The sequence below is a fragment of the Lithobates pipiens genome, unplaced genomic scaffold (assembly GCF_037356315.1).
Source record: "Lithobates pipiens isolate NorthernLeopardFrog02 unplaced genomic scaffold, aLitPip1_a1.2 Scaffold_18, whole genome shotgun sequence".
NCBI classification, from domain to species: domain Eukaryota; kingdom Metazoa; phylum Chordata; class Amphibia; order Anura; family Ranidae; genus Lithobates; species Lithobates pipiens.
This window is the reverse complement of record NW_027507758.1, coordinates 549,153,374-549,178,850: the sequence shown is the minus strand read 5'-3', so window position 1 is coordinate 549,178,850 and position 25,477 is coordinate 549,153,374. Positions and strand designations below refer to the sequence as shown.

Here is a 25,477-nt window from a genome sequence, read left to right as displayed (position 1 = left end):
TCACTGATTGCATTGATCATTTCTTTACTGATCAATGCATTCAGTGTCAGTTGTGACAGTAAAAACTGTCAGGACAGTTAGTGTTAGGTCCAGGGTAGCCCACTATCACCCCCCAATAAAGATTTAACCCCCTGATTGCCCCTAGAGTTAACCCTTTCACCCCCTTTTGCCAGTGTCACTAAGCGATCATTTTTCTGATCGCTGCATGTGTCGCTAGGTAGCTAGTTATTTTTTTAGGTTCACCGCCAGGTTTTTATATCGCTAGGTACCCCGATATACTACCCAATAATGGTTTTAACCCCCTGATTGCCGCTAGTTAACCCTTTCACCCCGTTTTGCCAGTGTCACTAAGCGATCGTTTTTCTGATCGCTGCATTAGTGTCGCTAGGTAGCTAGTTATTTTTTTAGGTTCACCGCCAGGTTTTTATAGCGCTAGGTACCCCGATATACTACCCAATAATGGTTTTAACCCCCTGATTGCCGCTAGTTAACCCTTTCACCCCCTTTTGCCAGTGTCACTAAGCGATCATTTTTCTGATCGCTGCATCAGTGTCGCTAGTGTCGCTAGGTAGCTAGTTATTTTTTTTAGGTTCACCGCCAGGTTTTTATAGCGCTAGGTACCCCGATATACTACCCAATAATGGTTTTAACCCCCTGATTGCTGCTAGTTAACCCTTTCACCCCCTTTCACCAGCGATCACAGTATAAGTGTCACTGGTGACGCTGGTTAGCCAGTTAGTTATTTAGGTTCCCCGTCAGGTTTTTATATAGCGCCAGGGACCCCCATATACTACCTAATAAAAATTTGAACCCCCTGATTGCCCCTAGTTAACCCTTTCACCACTGATCACCGTATAAGTGTTACGGGTGACTCTGGTTAGTTTGTTTTTTATAGCATCAGGGCACCCACCATTTATTACCCAATAAAGGTTTAACCCCCCTGATCACCCGGCGGGTGATATCAATTAGGTTTTAGGGTCAGGGTCTGCGTCGCCCCAGGCAGCGCTAGGTTAGTGCCAGTACCGCTAACACCCACACGCAAAGCATACACCTCCCGTAGTGCTATAGAATCTGAACAGATCAATATCTGATCTGATCAGATCTATACTAGCGTCCCCAGCAGTTTAGGGTTCCAAAAAAACGCATTGTTAGCGGGATCAGCCCAGATACCTGCTAGCACCTGCGTTTTGCCCCTCTGCCCAGCCCACCCAAGTGCAGTATCGATCGATCACTGTCACTTACAAAACACTAAACACATAACTGCAGCGATCGCAGAGTCAGGCCTGATCCCTGCCATCGCTAACAGGTTTTTTGGTAGCATTTTATATTCAAATCCGGAAGGCAGTGCTTGGTTTTCGGGGTCCCGTACGTGGCCAGGCTCCCAAAAAGTCCCCCACATGTGGTATCCCCGTACTCGGGAGAAGCAGCAGAATTTATTTTGGGGTGTAATTTGACTTCTGCCCATAGCATGTGTGAGCAATATATCATTTAGTGACAACTTTGTGCAAAAAAAAAAAGTGGACTCAACATGCCTCTCAGTAAATAGCTTGGGGTGTCTACTTTCCAAAATGGGGTCATTTGGGGGGGTTTTGTGCTATTTTTTGGCATTTTATGGCCTTCGAAACTGTGATAGGTAGTGAGGAGTTAAATCAAAAATTTGCACCCTTAGAAATCCTGAAGGTGGTGATTGGTTTTCGGGGTGCCGTGCGCGACTAGACTCCCAAAAAGTCCCACACATGTGGTATCCCCGTACTCAGGAGAAGCAGCAGAATGTATTTTGGGGTGTCATTTCACATATGCCCATAGCATGTGTGAGCAATATATCATTTAGTGACAACTTGGTGCAAAAAAAAAAAAGTTTGTAATATTCCCGCAACTTGTGGCAAAATATAAAATATTCCATGGACTCAACATGCCTCTCAGTAAATAGCTTGGGGTGTCTACTTTCCAAAATGGGGTCATTTTGGGGGGTTTTGTGCTATTTTGGCATTTTATGGCCTTCGAAACTGTGATAGGTAGTGAGGAGTTAAATCAAAAATTTGCACCCTTAGAAATCCTGAAGGTGGTGATTGGTTTTCGGGGTGCCGTGCGCGACTAGACTCCCAAAAAGTCCCACACATGTGGTATCCCCATACTCGGGAGAAGTAGCGGAATATATTTTGGGGTGCAATTCCACATATAACCATGGCATGTGTGAGCAATATATCATTTTAGTGACAACTTTTTGTAAAAAAATTTTTTTTTTTTTTTTTTGTCATTATTCAATCCCTGAGGACAAAAAAAATAAATATTCAATGGGCTCAACATACCCATCAGCAATTTCCTTGGGGTGTCTACTTTCCAAAATGGGGTCATTTGGGGGGGATTTGTACTGCCCTGCCATTTTAGCACCTCAAGAAATGAGATCGGCAGTCATAAATTAAAAGCTGTGTAAATTCCAGAAAATGTACTCTAGTTTGTAGACGCTATAACTTTTGCGCAAACCAAAAAATATACGCTTATTGACATTTTTTTTACTAAAGACATGTGGCTGAATAAATTTTGCCCTCAATGTATGACTAAAATTTAGTTTATTCGATTTTTCTTATAACAAAAAGAAGAAAATATCTTTTTTTTTCAAAATTTTCGCTCTTTTTCCATTTATATCGCAAAAAAAAAAAATCGCAGAGGCAATCAAATACCATCAAAAGAAAGCTCTATTTGTGGGAAGAAAAGGACGCAAATTTCGTTTGGGTGCAATATTGCATGACCGCGCAATTACCAGTTAAAGCAGCGCAGTGCGAAATTGCAAAAAGACCTCTGGTCCTTAAGGTGTTTATTGGTCCGGAGCTGAAGTGGTTAATGTAGTAATGCAATTTTAAGTTATTTTCAATATTTTAAAATAATACCTGGTAATCCTGCCATAATGCATGCATTTACACTTGAGCTGAGCATGAGCATCTGGTCGTTTTACAGGCTTCTTTCTTGAGCGTTTGTACAGGTGTTTTGAGCTTTATTATTTTATTTTTTATTTTTTAAAACCAATGGAAAGCTAGTTGCTTGGGGGGAAAAATAGTTTTTCCAGCCATTCCCATTAAAGCCTATTGGGGCCAAAAATGTTTGACGCTTGTATTTTAAAAGAAGCTTGTGTGCTCATTGGTGAATTTTTTAAGGGATAGGCTCCAGGGCTGTCGTCTTGATGCTGGCTAGACTCACTAGTGAGTCATTAATCAGAAACAAGCATTCAACTTTTTGGACTTAGACTGCCTGCTTGTTGTCTGTAAGTGACTCATTAGGTAGCAAAGCCACGGTCAAGAAGGCAGCTATGGAGTTTGCACCTTTAAAAAAAATCATTTATGGCAGCTTCATATACATATATATATATATATATATATATATATATATACACATTGGAGGGGGTTGGGGGGTGGAGAGATTGGGGCTATGGAGGGAGATGTGTGCAGAGGTGGGGGATGGGAGAAAGTGGTGCAGAGGTCAGAGCCAAGGAGGGGGTATAAATGAGATGTGGACAGTCTGAAAGAGCTGCACACTCCTAAACCCTGAACTCTGTATGCAGCACACTCCTGAACCCTGCACTCTGTATACAGTGCACCCCTAAACTCTGTGCGTAGCGCACCCCTGCGCTCTGTACATAGCTGTTCCTTGAACTCCACATTCCTGGTATTTTTTGCCCCTTTAAGATCCTCCCACTGTTGTAACTTGGCCACACCCATCATTTAATGTAGGTCAGTGGGGTGCTTGAGTTCTTGCATCTACTCTCTGAGGAAAAAAAAAAACCCTGGATAAATTTATATAGTCTTAAAAATACAGCCGGCACTTTAAGGGCAACCATCGTGCTGACGTGGCCCACAATGAAATTGAGTTTGAGTTTGACACCCCTGCACTAGAGGAACCCCAAGATCATTTTCAGGTCTCTGGAAACTCTTACTAAAACCAGTCTATTGGGTTCAATGAGAGAAATTGACCTTACATTGGTAGTAAGTAGGAAGAATCCTGCAATTATCCAGGTACCGTCAAATTGGAGGTCAAACAGCCACAGTAACTTCTGGAGGAACCCTGGTTGAGAATGGCTGCTCTAGAAATATTTACAAATAGGAAGAAACACATCCAAAGATCTTTATTATAATTTATTTGCAGCAAAAAGATTTAAGTGGTAAAAGTTTACAAATAAGCATTAATTTATGAGCATGTCTGGTCGGTTACAAAGACCATAAGATAAATATTTCTCATGAGCATTATATTACAATAAAGCTTTGTATGCTTCTCTTAAAAGGGATTTGATGGGCTGAATGCACAAGTTTCTGATCGTGTAATGCCTGGTAGACACGGTTGGACATTCCGACCACAAAATCCGTCGGATTTTTTCAGACGGATTTTGGCCGAACTTGTCTTGCATACACATGGTCACACAAAGTTGGCAGAAAAAACGATCATTTGGAACGAGATGACGTACAAAACATACAACGGGACTACGTAGAGGCCAATAGCTTTAGTCTCCAAATTTTTTTGAGCATGCGTGGCACTTTGTGCATCGGAATTCTCTACACACGTTGTTAGAAAATTTTAGATTCAGCTCTCCAACTTTTTCCGTCAGAAATTCTGACAGAAAAAGTCTGATGGTGCCCATACACGGTTGGATTTTCCAACAACATAGTCCGATCGGACTATTTCCGTCGAAATTTTCGACTGTGTGTATGGGGCATTAGACTCAGTATAATGCCAGTGAGTATGTAGGATTCTGGGCATTAATAGAATATTTTTCATCTGGTTGTAAAAAGACAGCAAAACAGTGCAGTTTGTTGATTTACATTCAAAGAGAAAGAGACACAGAATGGACATGCTGCATGTAACCAGATTCCACTCTACCTCACACTCTTGGGTATACCTGAAGAGTGCATTGTCTCTCTGAAGTCTCCTTATACATCACTTAAAAAAAATATATATATATATATATATATATATATATATATATATATATATATATATATAATTTTTTTTTTTTTTTTTTTTACAAATATAAAAAAATGGTTTCTTTGGTGAGGTAAAACCCAGCTCCGGGCATAGCAATGTTTTTTTTTTTTTCAGAAGCTCACTGTAAACTCCCTTGAGAGCTCTTGATATGTACCACAAGAGGGTGCACTTTCTGCTTGCATTGGAATGGTGTCTATGACCAACCCCAGTTCTGGTGTTGTGCTTCTGCTGGATAGTCCTCATCGTGCTGCACTTTGTGAGTGGCAGAGCAGAGTCAGGGAGGTGGAGGCACAATACTGGAACTGAGGTTAATGAATACGCAGTGTCCTAATGTAGCTGGAAGAATGGCCCCTCATTGTACATATCAACAGCTCTCAATGGAGCTTAGAGAGCTCCTGAAAAAAATTACAGTTTTTATGCCTTAAATCGGAATTAAAACTGCGATGCATGGCACCTACTGTACTGATTGTCATATTTTTGTGCTGTGATTTGAAAGATTGTGAGAAACAGCCCAGGGAAGTTTTTGTTTTTATTTCTATTTCTATACTAGTTAGGGTTTTTTCTTTTAAATGACCCTTTATTTGTTTTTGTTTTGTCTTTTGTACTGTTTTTTTGTTCTTTTTGGAAAACTCAGACATATATTTTAACAAATAAAGAATTGTAACTAAAGACAAAAATGCTTACCTCTGTTCCAATAGTTCAATGCCCGTGAGGTCCTCCACCGGGATCATCTTCTCTCTAGTTTCTTTCGGGTGCCGTTGCTAGGCCGCCTTGATTGGTCAGCACAGAATGACATCGCTTCTGCGCATGCCAAGGAGTACAGTTATCTGAAACGCAAGCACTGTTCCAGAATGTAAATTGAACTGTGCAGCTTTTTAAAGCGGTTCTGCACCTAAAATAAAAATATTAAAAGCCAGCAGCTACTAATATTGCAGCTGCTGACTTTTAATAAAATCACACTTACCTGTCCCAGGGTCCCGCGATGTCGGCGGCAGATGACGAGTGATCGCTCGTCTTGCTGCTGCCCCCGCCGCCATCCTCTGTCAGGGAATCGGGAAGTGAAGCATTACAGCTTCACTGCCCTGTTCCCTACTGCGCATGCGCGAGTCGCGCTGCGCGTCATTTATGGTCCCCCGCTGTGTCTCTGTGAACTGTGTGTTTCCCAGAACACAACGGGGGGGGGGGGCGGAGCGTCTGCAGGGGTCTGCGGCGGTCTTGCCGCAAGTGGGTGCAGTTACCTGGATTATCCAGGTAACTGCACCCCCCCTCCCCCCTGAAAGGTGCCGATTGTGGCACCGGAGGTGGGGAGGGATCAGATTAGCGGAACTTCCCCTTTAGGGTGAAGAACCCCTTTAAGTTTTAGAATGGAGAAGAGCTAGATAAGACATATCAGGAGAGACTGCAGAAACTTAATATGTTCAGTCTTGAGGAAAGGGAGGATATGATTGAAACCTCTGAATACATGAAGGGGGTGAATAACATTTAGGAGAGCAGTAATTTTAGCATGAAGCTAAGATCAAGAACATGGGGACATGATCTCAAACTAGCAGGTTAAAGTTCATAACTAATCTTAGAAAGTATTATTATGAAACCCCCAGGAGAATCATTCTCCAGGGGCTTCATGTGGGTCCATGATTTTCTTTCCTTCCGCTCCTTCCCATCCTGGGAAGCCATTCAAGAGACGCATAAGACCCTAGCCAGGGTACACTTTCGCTGTTTTCAACTATAACGCTGGATTGTTGCCCTGCGCGGCACGTCCACCTGCCCCTATCAAATAATTTTCTTTGAACATGCATGCCAGCATGCCCCGGGGGCCCCTGTCCTATGCATTTAAACGGACGCCCATCATCAGCATCCCTATCCTACATGTCTCAATGGGAACGGGACCTCCAATCCCCAAAAGATCTAGACTGGAGTAAGGCTTTTAAAACCCGTTGCAAAATGTTTTTTAATACAAATACGCTTGAAGCCACGTATAAAGTTGTTTTCAGGTGGTACTGGGTCCCTGCCCGAGTAACCCTTGCTTACCTCAGGAGTACTGACAGATGCTTTTGTACCTGTGGAGGGGGATGTCCTGCATACCTGGTGGTCCTGCCCGAGACGGGCGGGGTTCTGGTTCAAGTGAAAGGAGGAGGACGAATCGAATGGAAACAGCTGGACACTGAGGGACTACATGTACTTAACCCTGTTGGGGTACAAGGATCTGGGGAGTGGGGACCCGAGTGGGCGAGCACGGAAGTCACTGGATTATCTTGATCAAGCACTAAGGTCACCTTTAACCTGATTCGTTATTTATTTTGATTCACTTTATAGTTCCTGAGAACTGACACACATTGACTGTGCACATTATTTATATATATATATTCTTAGAAAAGTTTTTGTGGTACAAATATTGTTGGTTTTTGTACATTTTTTTTGCACATGTTTTTGCACTTTTGCGCACTTCGCACTTTATGAACTTTGGAGAACAGTTTTTTTTGCACAAAATTTTTTTTTATTGATACATGGACTAATGATGGGTGATGCTCCTCTTTTCTCTCACATGGAGATATATAGTGTGGAATAGTTGCGTGATAGAGAAGCATCTTGATTGAGTACCTCACATTTATTTATTTATTTATTTATTTATTTTTATATATATATATATATATATATATATATATATATATAGTCTGATTTATATATATCTTTTCTTTTGATATTCATATTTACAATTATTTTTTATAATAATTTTTCATTCGTTCAATTCATCTCGATATCCTGTAATTGCCTTATACAATAGCATTGGGAGTGTGCATGTAGAGGAAGGTGTGCCCAATTTGCCTACTTACAGTGCCTTGCAAAAGTATTCGGCCCCCTTGAACTTTTCAAACTTTTGCCACATTTCAGGCTTTAAACATAAAGATATAAAATTTAAATTTTTTGTGAAGAATCACCAACAAGTGGGACACAATTGTGAAGTGGAACGAAATCTATTGGATATTTTAAACTTTTTTAGCAAATAAAAAACTGAAAAGTGGTGTGTGCAAAATTATTCAGCCCTTTTACTTTCAGTGCAGCAAACTCACTCCAGAAGTTCAGCGAGGATCTCTGAATGATCCAATGTTGTCCTAAATGACTGATGGTGATAAAGAGAATCCACCTGTGTGTAATCAAGTCTCTGTATAAATGCACCTACTCTGTGATAGTCTCAGGGTTCTGTTGAAAGCGCAGAGAGCATCATGAAGACCAAGGAACACACCAGGCAGGTCTGTAATACTGTTGTGGAGAAGTTTAAAGCCAGATTTTGATACAAAAAGATTTCCCAAGCTTTAAACATCCCAAGGAGCACTGTGCAAGCGATCATTTTGAAATGGAAGGAGTATCGGACCACTGCAAATCTACCAAGACCTGGCCGTCCCTCTAAACTTTCAGCTCAGACAAGGAGAAGACTGATCAGAGATGCAGCCAAGAGGCCCATGGTCACTCTGGATGAACTGCAGAGAACTACAGCTGAGGTAGGAGAGTCTGTCCATAGGACAACAATCAGTCGTACACTGCACAAATCTGGCCTTTATGGAAGAGTGGCAAGAAGAAAGCCATTTCTCAAAGATATCCATAAAAAGTCTCGTCTAAAGTTTGCCACAAGCCACCTGGAAGACACACCAAACATGTGGAAGAAGGTGCTCTGGTCAGATGAAACCAAAATCGAACTTTTTGCCCACAATGCAAAACTATATGTTTGGCGTAAAAGCAACACAGCTCATCACCCTCAACACACCATCCCCACTGTCAAACATGGTGGTGGCAGCATCATGGTTTGGGCCTGCTTTTCTTCAGCAGGGACAGGGAAGATGGTTAAAATTGAGGGGAAGATGGATGCAGCCAAATACAGGACCATTCTGGATGAAAACCTGTTGGAGTCTACAAAAGACCTGAAACTGGGACGGAGATTTATCTTCCAACAAGACAATGATCCCAAACATACAGAAAAATCTACAAAGGAATGGTTCACAAATAAACGTATCCAGGTGTTAGAATGGCCAAGTCAAAGTCCAGACCTGAATCCAATCGAGAATCTGTGGAAAGAGCTGAAAACTGCTGTTCACAAACGCTCTCCATCCAACCTCACTGAGCTCGAGCTGTTTTGCAAGGATAAATGGGCAAGAATTTCAGTCTCTCGATGTGCAAAACTGATAGAGACATACCCCAAGCGACTTGCAGATGTAATCGCAGCAAAAGGTGGCTCTACAAAGTATTAACGCAAGGGGGCCGAATAATTTTGCACGCCCCACTTTTCATTTTTTTATTAGTTAAAAAAGTTTCAAAAATCCAATAGATTTTGTTCCACTTCACAATTGTGTCCCACTTGTTGGTGATTCTTCACAGAAAATAAAAATTTTATATCTTTATGTTTGAAGCCTGAAATGTGGCAAAAGATTGAAAAGTTCAAGGGGGCCGAATACTTTCGCAAGGCACTGTAGATTGTATGGTGTGTACTATTATAGGGTAGCGCTTTATGTATACAATCTGATAGCCTTACTGGACATTATAGCCTTAATATAATATATGTAGCATGTTCTCGGCACTAGAGGAGACACCGAGGAATTTTGTCTTTCTTTTGCCTACAGGGTCTCTTCCTCTGATGGTAGAGAGGTTTTCGGAGACCCCTTTAATACTGTTTTAGTCCATATAATTTGGGATAGCGCCCCGGGCCCTGTATTTTCTCTTAAAAATCTTTATGCTTGTTTTTGATTTCTTACGTTGTGTCATAAAACCAATAAATACATTGAAACAGAAAGTATTGTTTTACCAAAAGAGTAGTGAAGCAAGTGAATTTAAACATACAGTTGTGCTCATAAGTTTACATACCCTGGCAGAATTTATGATTTCTTGGCCATTTTTCAGAGAATTTGAATGATAACACAAAAAAGTTTATTTTACTTATGGTTAGTGTTTGGCTGAAGCCATTTATTATCAATCAACTGTGTTTACTTTTTTTTTTTTTTTTTTATCATAATGGCAACAGAAACTACCCAAATAACCCTGATCAAAAGTTTACATAACACCGTTTTTAATGCCGTGTATTATCTTTTAAGATGGTAAAGCTGCCCATTCCTCTTGAAAAAAATCCTCCAGTAAATCCTTGGGCTGTCTTGCATGAACTGCACGTTTTGAGATCTCCCCAGAGGGGATCAATGATATTGAGGTCAGGAGACTGAGATGGCCACTCCAGAACCTTCACTTTATTCTGCTGTAGCCAATGACAGGTCGACTTGGCCTTGTGTTTTGGATCATTGTCATGTTGGAATGTCCAAGTACATCCCATGCGCAGCTTCCTGGCTGATGAATGCAAATGTTCCTCCAGTATTTTTTGATAACATACTGCATTCATCTTGCCAACAATTTTGACCAAATTTCCTGTGTCTTTGTAGCTCTCACATCTCCAAAAGTGATCCAATGCCATACCTTTCATCATAAGCCTTGTTGACGCCTCTCCAAATGTAGCGTTTATGGGTGTGGCTGAAAAGATCAATTTTGGTCACATCGCTCCAAATGACTTTGTGCCAGAAGGTTTGAGGCTTGTCTCTGTGCTGTTCGGCATATTGTAAGTGGGATACTTTGTGGCAGTGGTGTAGTAATGGCTTTCTTCTGGTGACTCGACCATGCAGCCCATCTTTCTTCAAGTGCCTCCTTATTGTGCATCTTGAAACGGCCACACCACATGGTTTTTCGAGAGTCCTGTATTGTACCTGAAGTTATTTGTGGGTTTTTCTTTGCATCCCGGACAATTTTCCTGGAAGTTGTGGCTGAAGTTTTAGTTGGTCTACCTGACCGTGGTTTGGTTTCAACACAACCCCTCATTTTCTACTTCTTGATTACAGTTTTAACACTGCTTATTGGCATTCTCAATTCCTTGGATATCTTTTTATATCCCTTTCATGTTTTATACAGTTCGACTACCTTTTCCCACAGATCTTTTGACAATTCTTTTGCTTTCCCCATGACTCAGAATCCAGAAACGTCAGTGCAGCACTGGATGAAAGATGCAAGGGTCTGTCAGGAGTCCAGAAACTTTTATACACACACACACTAATTACAAGCAAACAGATCACAGGTGAGAATGGTTACCTTTTTAATATCCATTCAAACCCCTTTGTGTCAACTTGTGTGCATGTTATCAGGCCAAAATCACCAGGGTATGTCAACTTATGATCACGGTCATTTGGGTAGTTTCTGTTGAGTTAACACAGTTGATTGATAATAATAAATGGCTTCAGCTAAACAATAACCATGAAAGAAAGAAATGTTTTTTTTTATTCATATTTTCTGGAAAATGGCCAAGAAATCATAAATTCTGCCAGGGTATTTAAACCTATGCGCACAACTGTACTTAGGACAAATCTAGATTTTATACTCTAGACCAGTGTTCTCCAGACTGGATGTGGCCCTTTACTTGCCTTTAACTAGCCCTTGGGGTACTCCACTTCCCACTGCTGCAAAAAAAATATATATTCCTCCCACTGACACTAACAGGGCATCATTGCTGTTATTAACTTCAACAACGGGGCACTATTCATCCCACTGACAACAACGACGGGGCACTATTCCTGCCACCGACACCAAAGATGGGGCACTATTCCTGCCACCGACACCAAAGATGGGGCACTATTCCTGCCACTGACACCAATAATGGGGCACTATTCATCCCACTGACACCAATGATGGGGCACTATTCCTCCCACTGATATCAATGATGGGGCACTATTTGTCCCACTGACACCAACGATGGGGCACTATGCAGCCCACCTACAGCAACGATGGGGCACTATTCCTCCCATGAACACCAACGATGGGGCACTACTCTTCTAATGGACACCCATGAAAATTCCAACTACTAGTGGCAACAGTCCGGCCCCTCTAAAGTCTGAAGGATGGGAGTTTAATAAAAATGAAAATCTTCTCTTTCTATTATTTGTTCGTACACACACACACACTGTATCATATAAATATATATAAAAAAAATTTGGGGGGGGGGGATTTATTTGTATTGTTCATGTTTTTCTTCTTGTCTAATGCCTCACTTTCTGTCCTAGTGAAACATTGTCACCCGGATGTGAGGGCAAATGGGTGTTCAGGTCTTCCTCTACTGTACTTGAAAGCAAGTAAAGCTTTAATTGCTGTCTGTGTCCCCCTGGAGATTTTACCTTCATTTACTGACACATCACTGGGGCAGAAAGTGAAGGGAAATTTCCCCAAGGGAGCCACAGAAAATAGTAAAAACTGACCAGGGTTCTAACCCTTCACCACTTTAACCTAAAACTAAGAACAAAAACGTTTTGGCTGGAGATGCACTTTAATGAAAACAATTCTAATCCTGAAGGGAGCGATTGGGCTGCAACACAAGACAGTTCTTCTTTTACATAAGTTCATTCTTGGCACAGTGATTAGAAGGCAATTTTTCGGGCATTGGCTGGTGTTCACACTTTCTGCAGTGGATGTGACTGTTCCACGCTCCTCAGTCTGACCATGTCTCCAAACTGCTGGATAACCAGGATCTCAGTGATTGGTTGGTTTGGCAGATGGTGGCACGTGTACTGCAGATTCGTCCTTTCTTCTTATAGACATTTATGTAGAACAGAACAGCCAGCTCAGATGACTATAAGAGTGGATCTCCGGGTCCGTAACCTGAATGACATAAACATGTTACTATAGTTTGACTTGAATTTTGTTTGGTGAAAACTAGAGATGCTTTTTGTTATTGGGGGTCAGACTGAATCTGTCCGTATGATAGATCGGCCAAAGAGTGATTGCAGTTTGTTTTACTGGCCTGCAGAAGGTTTGGTGTTTTGGTGATCCCTTTTCTGTGCTATCTTATGTCATTAAAGATACAAGTTTTCACGACCCATTAAAAGAAATTAAATATAACCAATGAGAAAATACTAATATTCATACTGATGCACTGAGTAGTATTGACTATTGTAAAGGGTCAGGCTATACAGATAGTAATCAAGACTTTACAGATAGTCAAGGCTTAGGAGTGTTATTGATGGTTATATTTCAGTGGTCCCGAAGCCTGAAGGAACCTAACTGCTCCCGAAAGTTTGCATCTTTCTTAACCTAAATCTGAACTCCAGCCTTCCCTTTTAGTCTTGTACTGTTGTACATCCACCTAACAGCACTAGGGTCATTGGTTTGAATCCCAACCACAGTACTACATGCCTGGGGTCTGCATTGGGTTTCCTCCCACACTCTAAAGACATGCTGGTAGATTAATTGGCTCCTGTCTATATTTGCCCTAGTATGTGTATAATGGAATGTAAGTTAGAGACCTTAGATTGTATGCTCCTTGAGGGCAGGGACTGATGTGAATGTACAATATATATGTAAAGTGCTGTATAAATTGACATACTATATAATGGGACTACCTGCATGGGGATGCACTGAACACCTACACCTGTGCATTTCCATGTGAGTAAACACAGCCCTGGCATGGGTGTACACTATAGTACACCCTGTGGGAACAAGGCCTAAATATATTCATGCAGACTTATACAGTTTGTGAAAAATAATAGCATTCATTGATTAGATTTAAAGGATAAGTTCACCTTTCTAAACATGTTACACAAGTATTTAGGATGTAAAATGTTCAGCAACCTCTCTGCCGATCTCTTCCTGTGACAAAGGGCAGGGGATCGTCTCCCGGCACCCGCTGTCACAATTTGAAAAGAGTGTGGCTGTACAGTGCTTCCCCCACACAGCCGCGTCATTCATTTACAAAGTTCTGTTAATGAATGAATGAACTACAAGTCCCATCTTCCAGTGCGGCAGATGGCTTGTAGTTTTAATGAGCTGGTGAGAGCTTGTAGATCATCGACCCTTCTTGCTCTCCAGTAACTGCCTGTCCATACAGGAGGTGTGGGCATTTAGCTGTACGGAGAGTCTGCAGGAGCCTGACCTTGTATGATCTGATTGCGGGTACAATGCTCTGCTCTCCTAAGAAAATAAATAAATGCACTTTTTTTAACCTGCAAAAAAATGTGTATTTATTTTTTTTGTTAAGTTTACATTAAAAATATCTGTTAAGTGAAAAGCGAGAATGAAGTACTATTTATTTAATTATTACTAAGCCTCCTTATCTCCTTCTCTAACACTTTGCAAGGAAAATATGTTGAACGTTAGATTCTGCCCTTGTGATTTCTACGTCTCCCCCCCAATTACCTCATTACATCAAGGGCAAGCTCTGTCTCCTTTCTTGTGTCTTCTGTGATTGGGTAGAAGATCAGAATGAATAAACCAAGAACGATAAGCACAGCTGGGACTGCACTAATCAGGAGCTGGAGTGTGAGGACCACACGGTAGGGCTGCTTGCATGCCGCACTGCTGTATCCAGCAAATCTTTCATATGCAAAAACAAGAAAAGCAAAAATAAGAATGTGTGAGAGCTTTACTAAAATGGAGCAAGACAAGAGTGCAACCATTGTAGTCACAAAGTATGTGGAGTTTTCTAAGAGAGAAGCCAAACACTATCTACTTCTATCATCTATTCTGATGATGTATATGTCAGTCAACATGCCTGTGAAGGTTCTCAATTATCCAGGTAATGGTATATCCAGTAGCATTTGTTCACATTCACCTGAACTTATTCTGTAATGTTGAAAATGTTTTGTAGCTTCTTCAAGTCACTTCTGGAGACTAGACTTGAGGAGGAGGCTTGAATAAGCTATGAAATGTGTTACCGTTACCTCACCTGCTCACTGTATCCGTCTCAGGGGTCCGATTGTAGAGTAAATTAAAGAATGTTAGCTCCGACACTTAGTCCTTTGTCCAAAGATTTATTTGAGATAAACATAAAGTTTTGCAATAGAGGGTTAAGGGGAGTTCAGGTACCTTGTAATTGCGGGTTAGAGGTATTTCTTTGATCCAGAGGACAAACAGCTGCCACAGACTGGATCCAGCAATCACCGGATAGGCCTCTCTCACTGACCTAGCAGCCGGTGGGATGCTCAAACAAAGTCTCTGCCACGGACTTGGCAATTTAAATGAAATCATTGTACAATCCCCTGCCAAAGGAAAGCACAACCAGCAACTTGATAGGAGATTAAAGAATTGTCACACAGTACCAGTTTCCTTCAGCCGATCCGGCAATACTGTGTGATAGGTGACCCGAGATGCGTCCTCCAACTAAGTCTCCAGGCTCTTCCAGAGATACCAGCCTTGTTGCTTGGTCCTCTCCTGGAAAAGTCCTCCCCTGGATCCTCCAGTCACTTGGCTTCTCCCCGCAGGCAAGACAGCACAGGACCATCCCTGGATCGGTAGGCCCCAAGACTTTTGGGCCTACCCTTTCAGTTACAAAGCCTCAGGCCAGCCGGCCCGAGACACAGGAACAGGCAGCACACCCCCCAAAGCAGGAGGGCCACAAGGTCAGTGATAACGAACCCCGGAAAAGAGACCCTCAAAAATGGTGTCAGTACCTTAAGTACCCCCACCCAGAATGGACAGTGGGTGAACCACCCCCACTGGGCTATTTCCGAGTAAAAGGGGTATTCAATGCGTTCAGCCTGTTGCATTTCCAACACTTACCGGTGGTGACAGTGACACCTACGGCCAAGTGGGAACTAGCACAACACAGCTGAACTGGTACAGAAACCAGAACTTTGAAATAATTAACCTGATAGATATTATATATATATATATATATATATATATGTAGACATGTAATTGATCCAGCAGCTCCGACAATGGAGGAAATCTATATAGTTACATAGCTAACTATAGTTAGTCTGGTTTAAAAAATACACAAGTCCTATCAATAAAAGGGGGGAAAAACACAGCTGATCCAGAGCAAGGCAAAAAAAACTCCAGCAGAGCATGATCCAATTTGCTCCAGCAGGGGGAGAAAATCATTCCTGATCCCCCAAGAGGCAGTTGAACATAGCCTGGATCAACTTTACCTATAAATGTTAGAATCCATTATATTATGTACATTTAGGGAAGAATCCAGGCTTTTTTTTTTTTTTAAAGCAATCTACTAAGTTGGACAGAACCAGCTTTCGAGGAAGTCTATTCCACATTGAAATGATATATTAACCTAATGAAGAAAAAAATTGCAAAAAATAGAAAAAGGGCTCTGCCAGAATCCAGGCTTGAGGAAGAGGGCTATCTTTGAAATGTTTTGCCCTGCTCTCAGGACCTTTTCCTCTACACAGCTTGTAGCCCTTTTCCTTATTGGTGCACCCAGAATAGGAACGTGCTGCTGTTTTCCAGATCCGTACAGCGGGTCCTGTTCTACAGAAGTGAAAGCCATATCCACAGCTTCCCCAGTCTAGCCACTGGCTTCCCCATGAGTTGCCATCTCGTTTTTATCTAATAAATCTTTTATTGCACAAGATCTGTGCACTCTTTCTCTTCTTTATCGCTACTTCACTTGAATGTGACTACCTACTATTCGATATGTCAGTCAACTCTAATAGCAGTAATTCCGAGTCTAGCTCGGGTTAGGAATTTACTAGCAGGAGCGGTAACCCTGAGCCAGACTTGGGATTGCATCACTGAATGCAGGGGAGGACACAGGGAGAGTTACTTACCTTGTCCCCTGGATCCAGCGATGTCCTCCGCGCTGTGTGATCGAGCTGTCCTCCGCTCGATTCACAGTGACAAATGCCGCCGAGCTCTGTTCCCTGCGACGTTACGGCGCACAGGAGCGGAGAACGGCGGCAAATTCAAAAAAGACACAAAACACACACAGAACTGTAATCTTACAGATTACAGTACTGTATTCAAAAATACACACCCCCTTTGTCCCTAGTGGTCTGTGCAATGCCCTGCATGCACTTTTATATTATAAATACTGTTTTTTCTGCCTGAAATTTGGAGATTGTCCATAGCAACCAAAAAGTGTCCCTTTTTCAGTGTTTTAGGTTTGATTACATTATTGAATAATTTTTATTATTCTTCATTATATTATAAACTTTATCATACCCGGGATGTCTACTAGACTCTGGTTTGAAGAGATTTAAGAGCGTTATTCCTAAGAATTACAGGACTACAAAATAAAAGCCAGATTTCCGTGCAAAATAATTGTACTGCTTTCAGCACCTAATTCCAGACTGAATCATACCGCCAGGGAGGTTAAGGCCTATGTCAAGCTTTGGGCATGTGTTGATGGCATCAGTTTGATATCAGTTGAAGAAGTTTCTGAGATCTTTCAGATTATATTGACAGGTGTACATGATGTGCAATTGACAACCTTCTTGCCTAAATTTGACTTTCTTCAAGGGGTTCTACATTATTATAGACTTGTATGGGAATGCAAAACCTGCTTAAAGCTATTAAAACCCACCAACACCTGTCCTTACTCTTTGAGTATCTATGATATAATCTATAAAAAGTGTGGGTAGATTTTTTTTTTTTTTTACCTCGATAGACTGTCTTTTCTGCCATAACAGGATAGGAAAGATGAGAGCAGTAAGTCATTTATGGGACAGGTGTCTGCGAATGGGGTCAGCCAAGCTTATAATCCATAAAAAAAAGTATTTAATAACACAGCGGTGATGTCTTGGGTGCCCCAGCTCACCTGTATCATATATCACGTCGGATTTAAATGACCGCAATACTGTATAACAATCAGCACTTACTGCAGGCTCAGTGTAGAGATTCCTAAAGCGATCCCAGCGGACAGCTTGGTGAAGAAGACGAATGAAGAGTAGAATATGGCCTCCAGTCCCTTGGCTTGAGGATTCATTAAACGGAAATTATCCACCACATCGGGAAGCATGGACCTCAGGAGATTCAACACAAAAGATAAAGATTTATCACAGAGGAGGAGAAGAAATCATGTTTGCAGCAAGACATGAATGTGTTGGGTTTTACAGTCTATGTGTTTACTGCTCTGACTTTAATGTAAAATGCCAATATGTATGGAGTGTCACCGGACAGGCGCTCCTTACTCTGCCATTGTCACAGCTTGTGACCTTAACCTCACACCCTTCCAGATAAGCTTGGCCTTTTACCACAATGTCACAGCTCCACATAGACACTCTATAAAAACATGTTAGTCCGCCCAAAAGGCATATACCAGTTATAAATGGAATCTGGTCACCATGCAGATTCTCGTTATAAGATATCCCGGACATAATTCTTAAGGCCTGTACACACGATCGGACTTTTTGACAACAAACATGCAAATTAGCTGTTTTGGAGCAACATCCGACCGTGTGTACGCTCCATCGGACAGACTTTTTCCTCGGACTTTTGTTAGCTGTGCGAACGGACAAACTTTTTGACAACATAAGTCCGATGGAGCAAAGTCCGATCGTGTGTACGCAAAAGCATCGGACTTTTGTACAAGGTACAAACACGCATGCTCAGAATCAATGCAAAAGATCAGACAACAATACAGAAGTTGACCAAAGGTGGCGCTGGAGTAATTGAACGTCCTCTTTTGAAGTGTCATCAGTACGTTGAAACGTCACTATGTTCGTGTTTGTTGCCTAAAAAGTCCGTATCGTGTGTAAGCAATACAAACTTGTGGACTACGCCCTTTGTACAAAAGTCCACGGGAAAGTTTGTACAAAGTCTGATCGTGTGTATGAGGCTTTAGATCGATTCCCTTCCACTGCTCTTGCAGTGTTTCCACTCATTCTGTTGCATCTCTATCGTGTTTCCCCAGAAATAAGCCTGGGCCTTATATTCATTTTGGCAACAAAAGACACAGTAGGGCTAATTTTAGGGGTAGGTCTTACCAGGCAATGTGCTGTCTTCTCTCCCCTTCTCTCTCCTTGCCTGACAGGAATCCCCAGTGTGAACTGAGTTAAAATGCTTGTAAAATCCTATAATCCACTCTATTACTGTAGTATGTAATGTACAATGTGTTTCTGTAATATAGTTGTGCCAAATACCTTCGTTATAGCGCCTCTCTGCACTTCTGTGACCCGCCAGCTCTCATCTCCGCAATTATATTACAGAAACACACACATTGTACATTATATACTAGTGTAATAGAGTGGATTATTTTACAAGCATTTTAAACTAGGGCTTATTTTCGGGGCAGGGCTTATATTGCCGCCCTTCTGGAAAATAATGCTAGGTCTTATTTTCAGGGTAGGTTTTATTTTCAGGGGAAACACCGTAATAATTACGGATGAGCAAATCTGTCTGTTTCGATTTGCAGAGGGTTCAGTGAATCCTGTTTGAAATTCAGTGAACTTAGTGGCAAATCCCACTGAATATCCTGTTTGAAAATTCTGTCCATTTTTAAGGCCAATAGCTATTGTCAAAAAAATGGCATGTGAGACTGGGCACTGCCATAGGGGACATGAATTGCTGACACAAAAAATAAATCGCAGCAGGGAGAGGGTCCTTTTCATGTGGCTTTAAAGGTGACATGAAAAATACTCACAATCCTTTAAATTACAGGTTTGGAGATTTACATTGTATTATGGAACGGTAAAATTTTCAGGGATAGTCTCAGGGACAGCGTACTCTGGTAGCAAATATTTGGCTGTGCAGTTTATATTTTTTCTTATACAAATAGCTTAGCTTTCATAGAGCAGCAGCACCCCAATCTGGTTCATTTCAGCTTTAGAAAAAATATTTCTTAGGTAGTACTAGCAGTGCTGCATGTAGTACTAAGCTTTTTTTTTGACTGGCAGAAGTAATGCCACGTACACACGGCTGGAATTTCCGATGGAAATAGTCCAATGGGAGCTTTTCATCTGATTTTCCGACCGTGTGTATGCCCATCGGTGTTTTTCTGACGGTCTTTAGATTGAGAGCCTGTTCTTAATTTTTCCGGCAGCAAACCTTTATATTGGATTTTTCGATCGTGTGTATGCAATTCCGACACGCAAAATTCCGACACATGCTCGGAAACAATTTGACGCATGCTCGGAAGTATTAAAGTTCCCTTTTGTAGTGCCGTTGAACGTGTTGTATGAGGCGATGTTATTGACCATCGGAATTTGGTGTGACCATGTGTAGGCAAGACAGTTTGAGCAAAATTCTGTCAGAATTCCGACGGGAAAACCATCAGAGCTTTTCCCGACAAGAATTCCGATTGTGTGTACAGTCGCAACAGATCCAACAGCCACATGAAGGTGTCTTCTTAAAAATTCAAGTTAACCACTTCTGGACCACCCCATAGCAGATAGGCTGCTACAGTGCGGCCTTCTACGCAAAATAACACACACACACACACATATATATATATATATATATATATATATATATACACACACTCACGTGTGTGATTCTGCACTTCTACCTAGGTGGCGCGTGTGCGCCGTTGGCGGCCCACTTCTGGTGTGATTACTCAGTAGTAGCCAATCTGCGGGTGCTGGGCACTGGATGCCCACCAGCACCCGCCGATCGTAGGGCAGAGACACAGAACAAAGCTCTGCCTATGTAAACAAGGTAGAGCTTCCTTCTGACGGGAGGGAGGAGTGATGGATATTGAATTTTGAATAAAATCCATCACTTCCCTTAGTGAAAGCACTTGACACAGTAAACAAAAACACTGGCTAGCCACACAGACCACCCTAGATGTTTAACCCCTTCCCAGCCAGTGTCATTAGTACAGTGACAGTGCATATTTTTAGCACTGATCACTGCATTAGTGTCACTCGTTCCTATAAAATGTCAAAAGTGTCCGATTGTCCGCTGCAATATCGCAATCTGGCTGATTACTAATATAAAAATAAATTCATTAAAATTCCGGTATATATCCCATGTTTCTACACGCTATAACTTTTGGGCAAACCAATCAATATACGCTTCTTGGAATTTATTTTACCAAAAACGTAGAAGAATACATATTGGCCTAAATTTATGAAGAAATTAGATTTTTTCGATTTTGTTATGGGATATGTTTCATAGGAGAAAGCAAAAATATATATATTTTTTTCACAATTGTCAAATCTTTTGTTAAAAAAAATAAAGCACAAAGATGATCAAATGCCACCAAAAGAAAGCTCTATTTGTGAGAAATAAAGGACATTAATTTTATTTGGGTAGAGCGTTGCATGACCGCACAATTGTCAGTTAAAATATCGCAAAAAATGGCCTGGTTATAAAGGGGGGTAAATCTTCGGCAGGTCAAGGGGTTAAGGTGTTAAGGCATAGCTTATAAATAGGCTAGTAGCACAATAAGGCACCATACAAAACAGTATACAGTAGTACACTAGCTCTTCCTTCAGAGAATTGTCAGCTCTTTCAACAAGACTCTAAAACACAATGAAAAATGGCTGCCATGAGCCCACATAGTATGAGCCCTAACACATACAGAAGCCCCCATCATTGGCATTTCTAAGCTGGCTGCACATTCAAAATTGCTGAAGATACCTTTTCTTCAGCTTTTAATTAGCAGTCTTGTGATATTTTAATCTCTGATCTCTTGGTCTCAGTTGGGCTAGGTCAATAGGTAGGCAGAAGCTGCAGTTGGTTGTCACCTCACTGCCCACTTATAGACTAAGATTTCCAGACTTTCCACTCCCCCCCCCCACACTCCATATTCATGCTGCCCATCCAAATGCTGTCAATAAAGCACTGCTGGGTTGCTGAGTATGCACTGCAGGACAGAGGTGACAACACTGGAACTTTTATGGTACACTGCTTTAGCATAGCTTCCAGTAGCTCCAGAGCAGGAACTAGGGGTGACAACACTATCATTGCTTTGAGAGCTGGAGTTTAGTGTTGTCACCTTCTAACAAAAAGTCAGATGACAAGATCAACAAACAATAAATTATAACATGCAAACACATCATTTAAAACCTGGTGCTCTGTAGGTTTATCATAAAATATAATACTGTTGCAAAATGTTTTTTTATACACAGTAGTGCAATTTTGTTCATCTTTGGATCTATTTTAATATATATGCATTAAACAGCCAAAACACATTTCTGTTCGATGTTTAGAGGTCTTTTTTGGGGCTCGTTCACAATTACTTTGGTCTCTGAAGAGTGATACTCATTCAGATCGCTCTTCAGAGAGCATTTGACAGGTAGTTAGGAGGTACCTCCTTACAACCTGCTTTAACCCCTTGAACCCTGCAGTTGCAGGGCACTTGCAGAGTCCCATCCACTTAAAGTAATGGGATGTGTAATTCTTGGTGTGAAGCAAAGCATTGCAGCCGTGGCATGTGTACATCCCCGGTAACTGCCTCTGCAGATAAAAGGGGAGCAGTTTGGGGGGCAGTAAAAATACCGTTCAGACGCTAGTGGTGACAAGCACCTAATGTATCCCTTCCACGGCTCCTGTCTTCAGTGTATATGGGTTTTCTGGACATATGAAGATGGCTGTTACTAACAAACTACAAGTGACACTCACCATGGCAGGAGTAAAGATGCAGCAATGCTAAATCCAGATGACACAGCGACAAAATAAGCCACAATGAGATTAGGTATAGTGACCAGCATGATGGCAAATGGAATCATCCACTGTAAAGAAAGAGGTATTTTATAAGCAAGTGATACTGTCCCCATCCATCAATGCGCCATATTATAATATTAGTAAAAATCAACTTGCAGCACCCTGGAATATAAGTAATTACTACAAGAGCATCCCTCTATGGCAGTGATTCTCAACCAGGGTTCCTCCAAAGGTTGCTAGGGGTTCCTTCAGCATTGGGAAATGTCTGCATCTCAGATAAGTTCCCACTGACACCATTGATCTTTTTAGCTATCTGTAAGGAGATTATTCTTCTCAATGACCACAAGTGTAAGGACCATTCTTCCCACTGACCATCACACTATTGTATCATGAGTTGTAGACGTCTAATTTTTAGCAGGGGTTCCCCGAGACCGGAGAACTATTTCACGGGTTCCTCTGTGTTGAAAAGGTTGAGAAAGACTGCTCTATGGATATCATAGCTCCATCCAGCCATCTGTCTCATCACAGTTTCCACTCTGCCCCACTAGGGGGAGCAACACTATATAGAAAGAAGATCACTCACTGCATGGAGCCAGAAACACCAGAAGGGGTCAGATATAGTGTAGTATTTAACTAACTTCACAAGCATAATAAAATTAATAAAAATGCATCTAGACGCTCATTAATGTCAAAAACTGTAGTGCCCTTACTCCAATAGCTGCCAACTCCGAGACCGGAAATGGCGGCGTAACATCAGCTCGGCGTCCCGCTCAGACGCGTTTCGTGCCAACACACATCTTCAGGGGATGTGATGCTGTGTTGTTTGACATGTGCTGTTAGCTGCTTTGCCAGCTACGTGAGCTGGTGAGTGTGGGTATTATCTTCAATCACAAGTGGTGATTTCTTTTCTCTCTGGATGGTGGAATTACACTTGGATAGTGGAAACTTCTAAAGGACTGTGGTTACTTACCTGCTTTTGCGTGACTGCTGTTTGTCACTCTCACCTCATAATAACTCTTTGATAATCTTTTAGTAATTAATTAAATACCAGGGCCCAGCAAGTTGATTTTTACTGTGTTTCTGGGGTTTGTATACCTACCTATTTTTAGCTGCTGCCTCGTATTACTATTCCTAGCACTGACTAGTCCATACACAGTTACAATATTATAACGTCATTATACAGTTCTTGTTCTGGTACACTAAAGTAGAATGATAGTCTCCCATTAAGAAAAAATGTTCTGTAGTGTTAAATTATGAGTGCATTTACAGTTTTCCTTTTCTTAGTTCTCCAAAATTCTATGTATACCTGTAAGTCCTGGCAGTGAAGTCCTACTAATGCAGATTCCTGTGATGGGGTGGCAATGATGCTGCACTGCTCCTGAATTCAGAGCAGAGTTGTCACTCTCAGTAGGTTGTGCTGGCTTGCATGACAGTCTAAAGAGAGGATGGTGCAGGGGGCAACATTTGGGACTTGTTCAGACTTTCAGATCTACTTTCATACGTAGATGTATGTAAGTTTCTTATAAAACCATATGTACTGTATGTAACTAATCTCACATTTTCCTCTACTAAAACTTCTAATTAATTAAATATCACTTTTTTGTCATCTGAACCTTTAAATCATCTATAACTCAGGTTACAATGAACACATTGGATGCTCTAGATCAGTAGTTCCTAACCAGGTCCATATGGGGCCCCCTTGGCAAGGAGAGCATTAATCAGAGAAGCAGCCAAGAGGCCCATGGTAACTCTGGAGGAGCTGCAGAGATCCACAGCTCAGGTGGAAAAAATCTGTCCACAGGACAGATATTACTCATGTACTCCACAAATCTGGCCTTTATAGAAGGGTGGCAAGAAGAAATCCATAAGAAGTCCCATTTGCAGTTTGCAAGAAGCAATGTGCGGGACACAGCAAATATGTGGAAGAAGGTGCTCTGGTCAGATGAGTCCAAAATTTAACTTTTTGACCTAAAAGCAAAACACTATGTGTGGTGAAAAACTAACACTACACATCACCCTGAGCACCCCATGTTGTGGGGACGCTTTTCTTCAGCAGGGACAGGAAAGCTGGTTAGAGTTGATGGGAAGATGGATGGAGCCAAATACAGGGCAATCTTATGCCGCGTACACACAATCAGATTGTCCGGCGTACTTAGTCCGCCCGAAACGCATTTCAGTGGACAATTCGATCGTGTGTGGGCTTCAGTGGACTTTTCCAGCGTGAAGTCCGGCGGACTAAGAAAGTATTTTTGCACTCCAATCTTCCCGTCGGACTTGGGTTTCAGCGGACAATACGTTCGTCAGTATGCTAGTACGGTGGACTAAGAATGACGCATGCTCAGAAGCTAGTACGAAAAGGAAGCTATTGGCTACTGGCTATTGAACTTCCTTTTTCTAGTCCCGTCGTACGTGCTGTACGTCATTGCGCAAGCGAACGTCGGACTTTCTGTGTGTCTGTGTGTGGCCAAGTCCGTTCGGTAGAAAGTCCGCCGGATTGTATGTCGGATTGTATGTCGGACTAAGTACGCCAGACAATTCGATCGTGTGTACGCGGCATTAGAAGAAAACCTGTTAGAGTCTGCAAAAGAGACTGGGGCAGAGGCTCAACATCCAGCAGGACAATGACCCTAAACATACAGCCAGAGCTACAATGGAATGGTTTAGATCAGGGTTTCTCAACCAGGGTTTTGTGGAACCCTTGGGTTCCTCTAGAGGTTGCTGGGGGTTCCCTGAGCAATGGTCAATTTATGCCTCTCAGGTAAGTTCTCAAGGACACCATTGATCTTTTTAGTTATCTGTAAGGGGGTAATTCTTCCCAATAACCACAAGTGTAAGGCCGCGTACACACGGGTGGACTGTCTGCCCAACTTAGTCCGCTGAACAGTGTTTCAGCGGACAATCCGCTCGTGTGTGGGCTTCAGCGGACTTTTTCAGCGGACAGTCTGACGAACAAAGTCTTACGGAATTTCCGTAAGACAGTCCGTTCAAACTTGGTTTTGTCCGTCCAAACTTGGTTTCAGCGGACAGTCCGCTCGTGTGTAGGCAAGTTGGACGGACTAAGTATGGCGCATGCTCAGAAAGGGTTTACACGGCCGAAGGTTGCATTGCAGTGTATAGGACGTCGTTTTTCTAGTCCCGTCGTACGTGCTGTACACGTCAT

At 41.9% G+C, this 25,477-nt stretch overlaps 1 protein-coding gene across 1 annotated transcript in view; it reads right to left on the bottom strand.

Annotated features, from left to right (window-relative positions):
• Positions 1-12,288: 12,288 nt before the first annotated feature.
• Positions 12,289-25,477, bottom strand: part of MFSD2B (MFSD2 lysolipid transporter B, sphingolipid) — a 90,884-nt gene continuing 77,695 nt past the window's right edge. Inside the window, exons 11-14 of the mRNA XM_077488863.1 lie at positions 22,276-22,385; positions 17,589-17,732; positions 14,173-14,349; positions 12,289-12,639 (exon numbers count right to left, since the gene is read on the bottom strand). Of these exons, the coding sequence (XP_077344989.1) occupies positions 12,603-12,639; positions 14,173-14,349; positions 17,589-17,732; positions 22,276-22,385 (468 nt within the window). The 3' untranslated portion in view covers positions 12,289-12,602. The remainder of the gene's footprint in view (positions 12,640-14,172; positions 14,350-17,588; positions 17,733-22,275; positions 22,386-25,477) is intronic.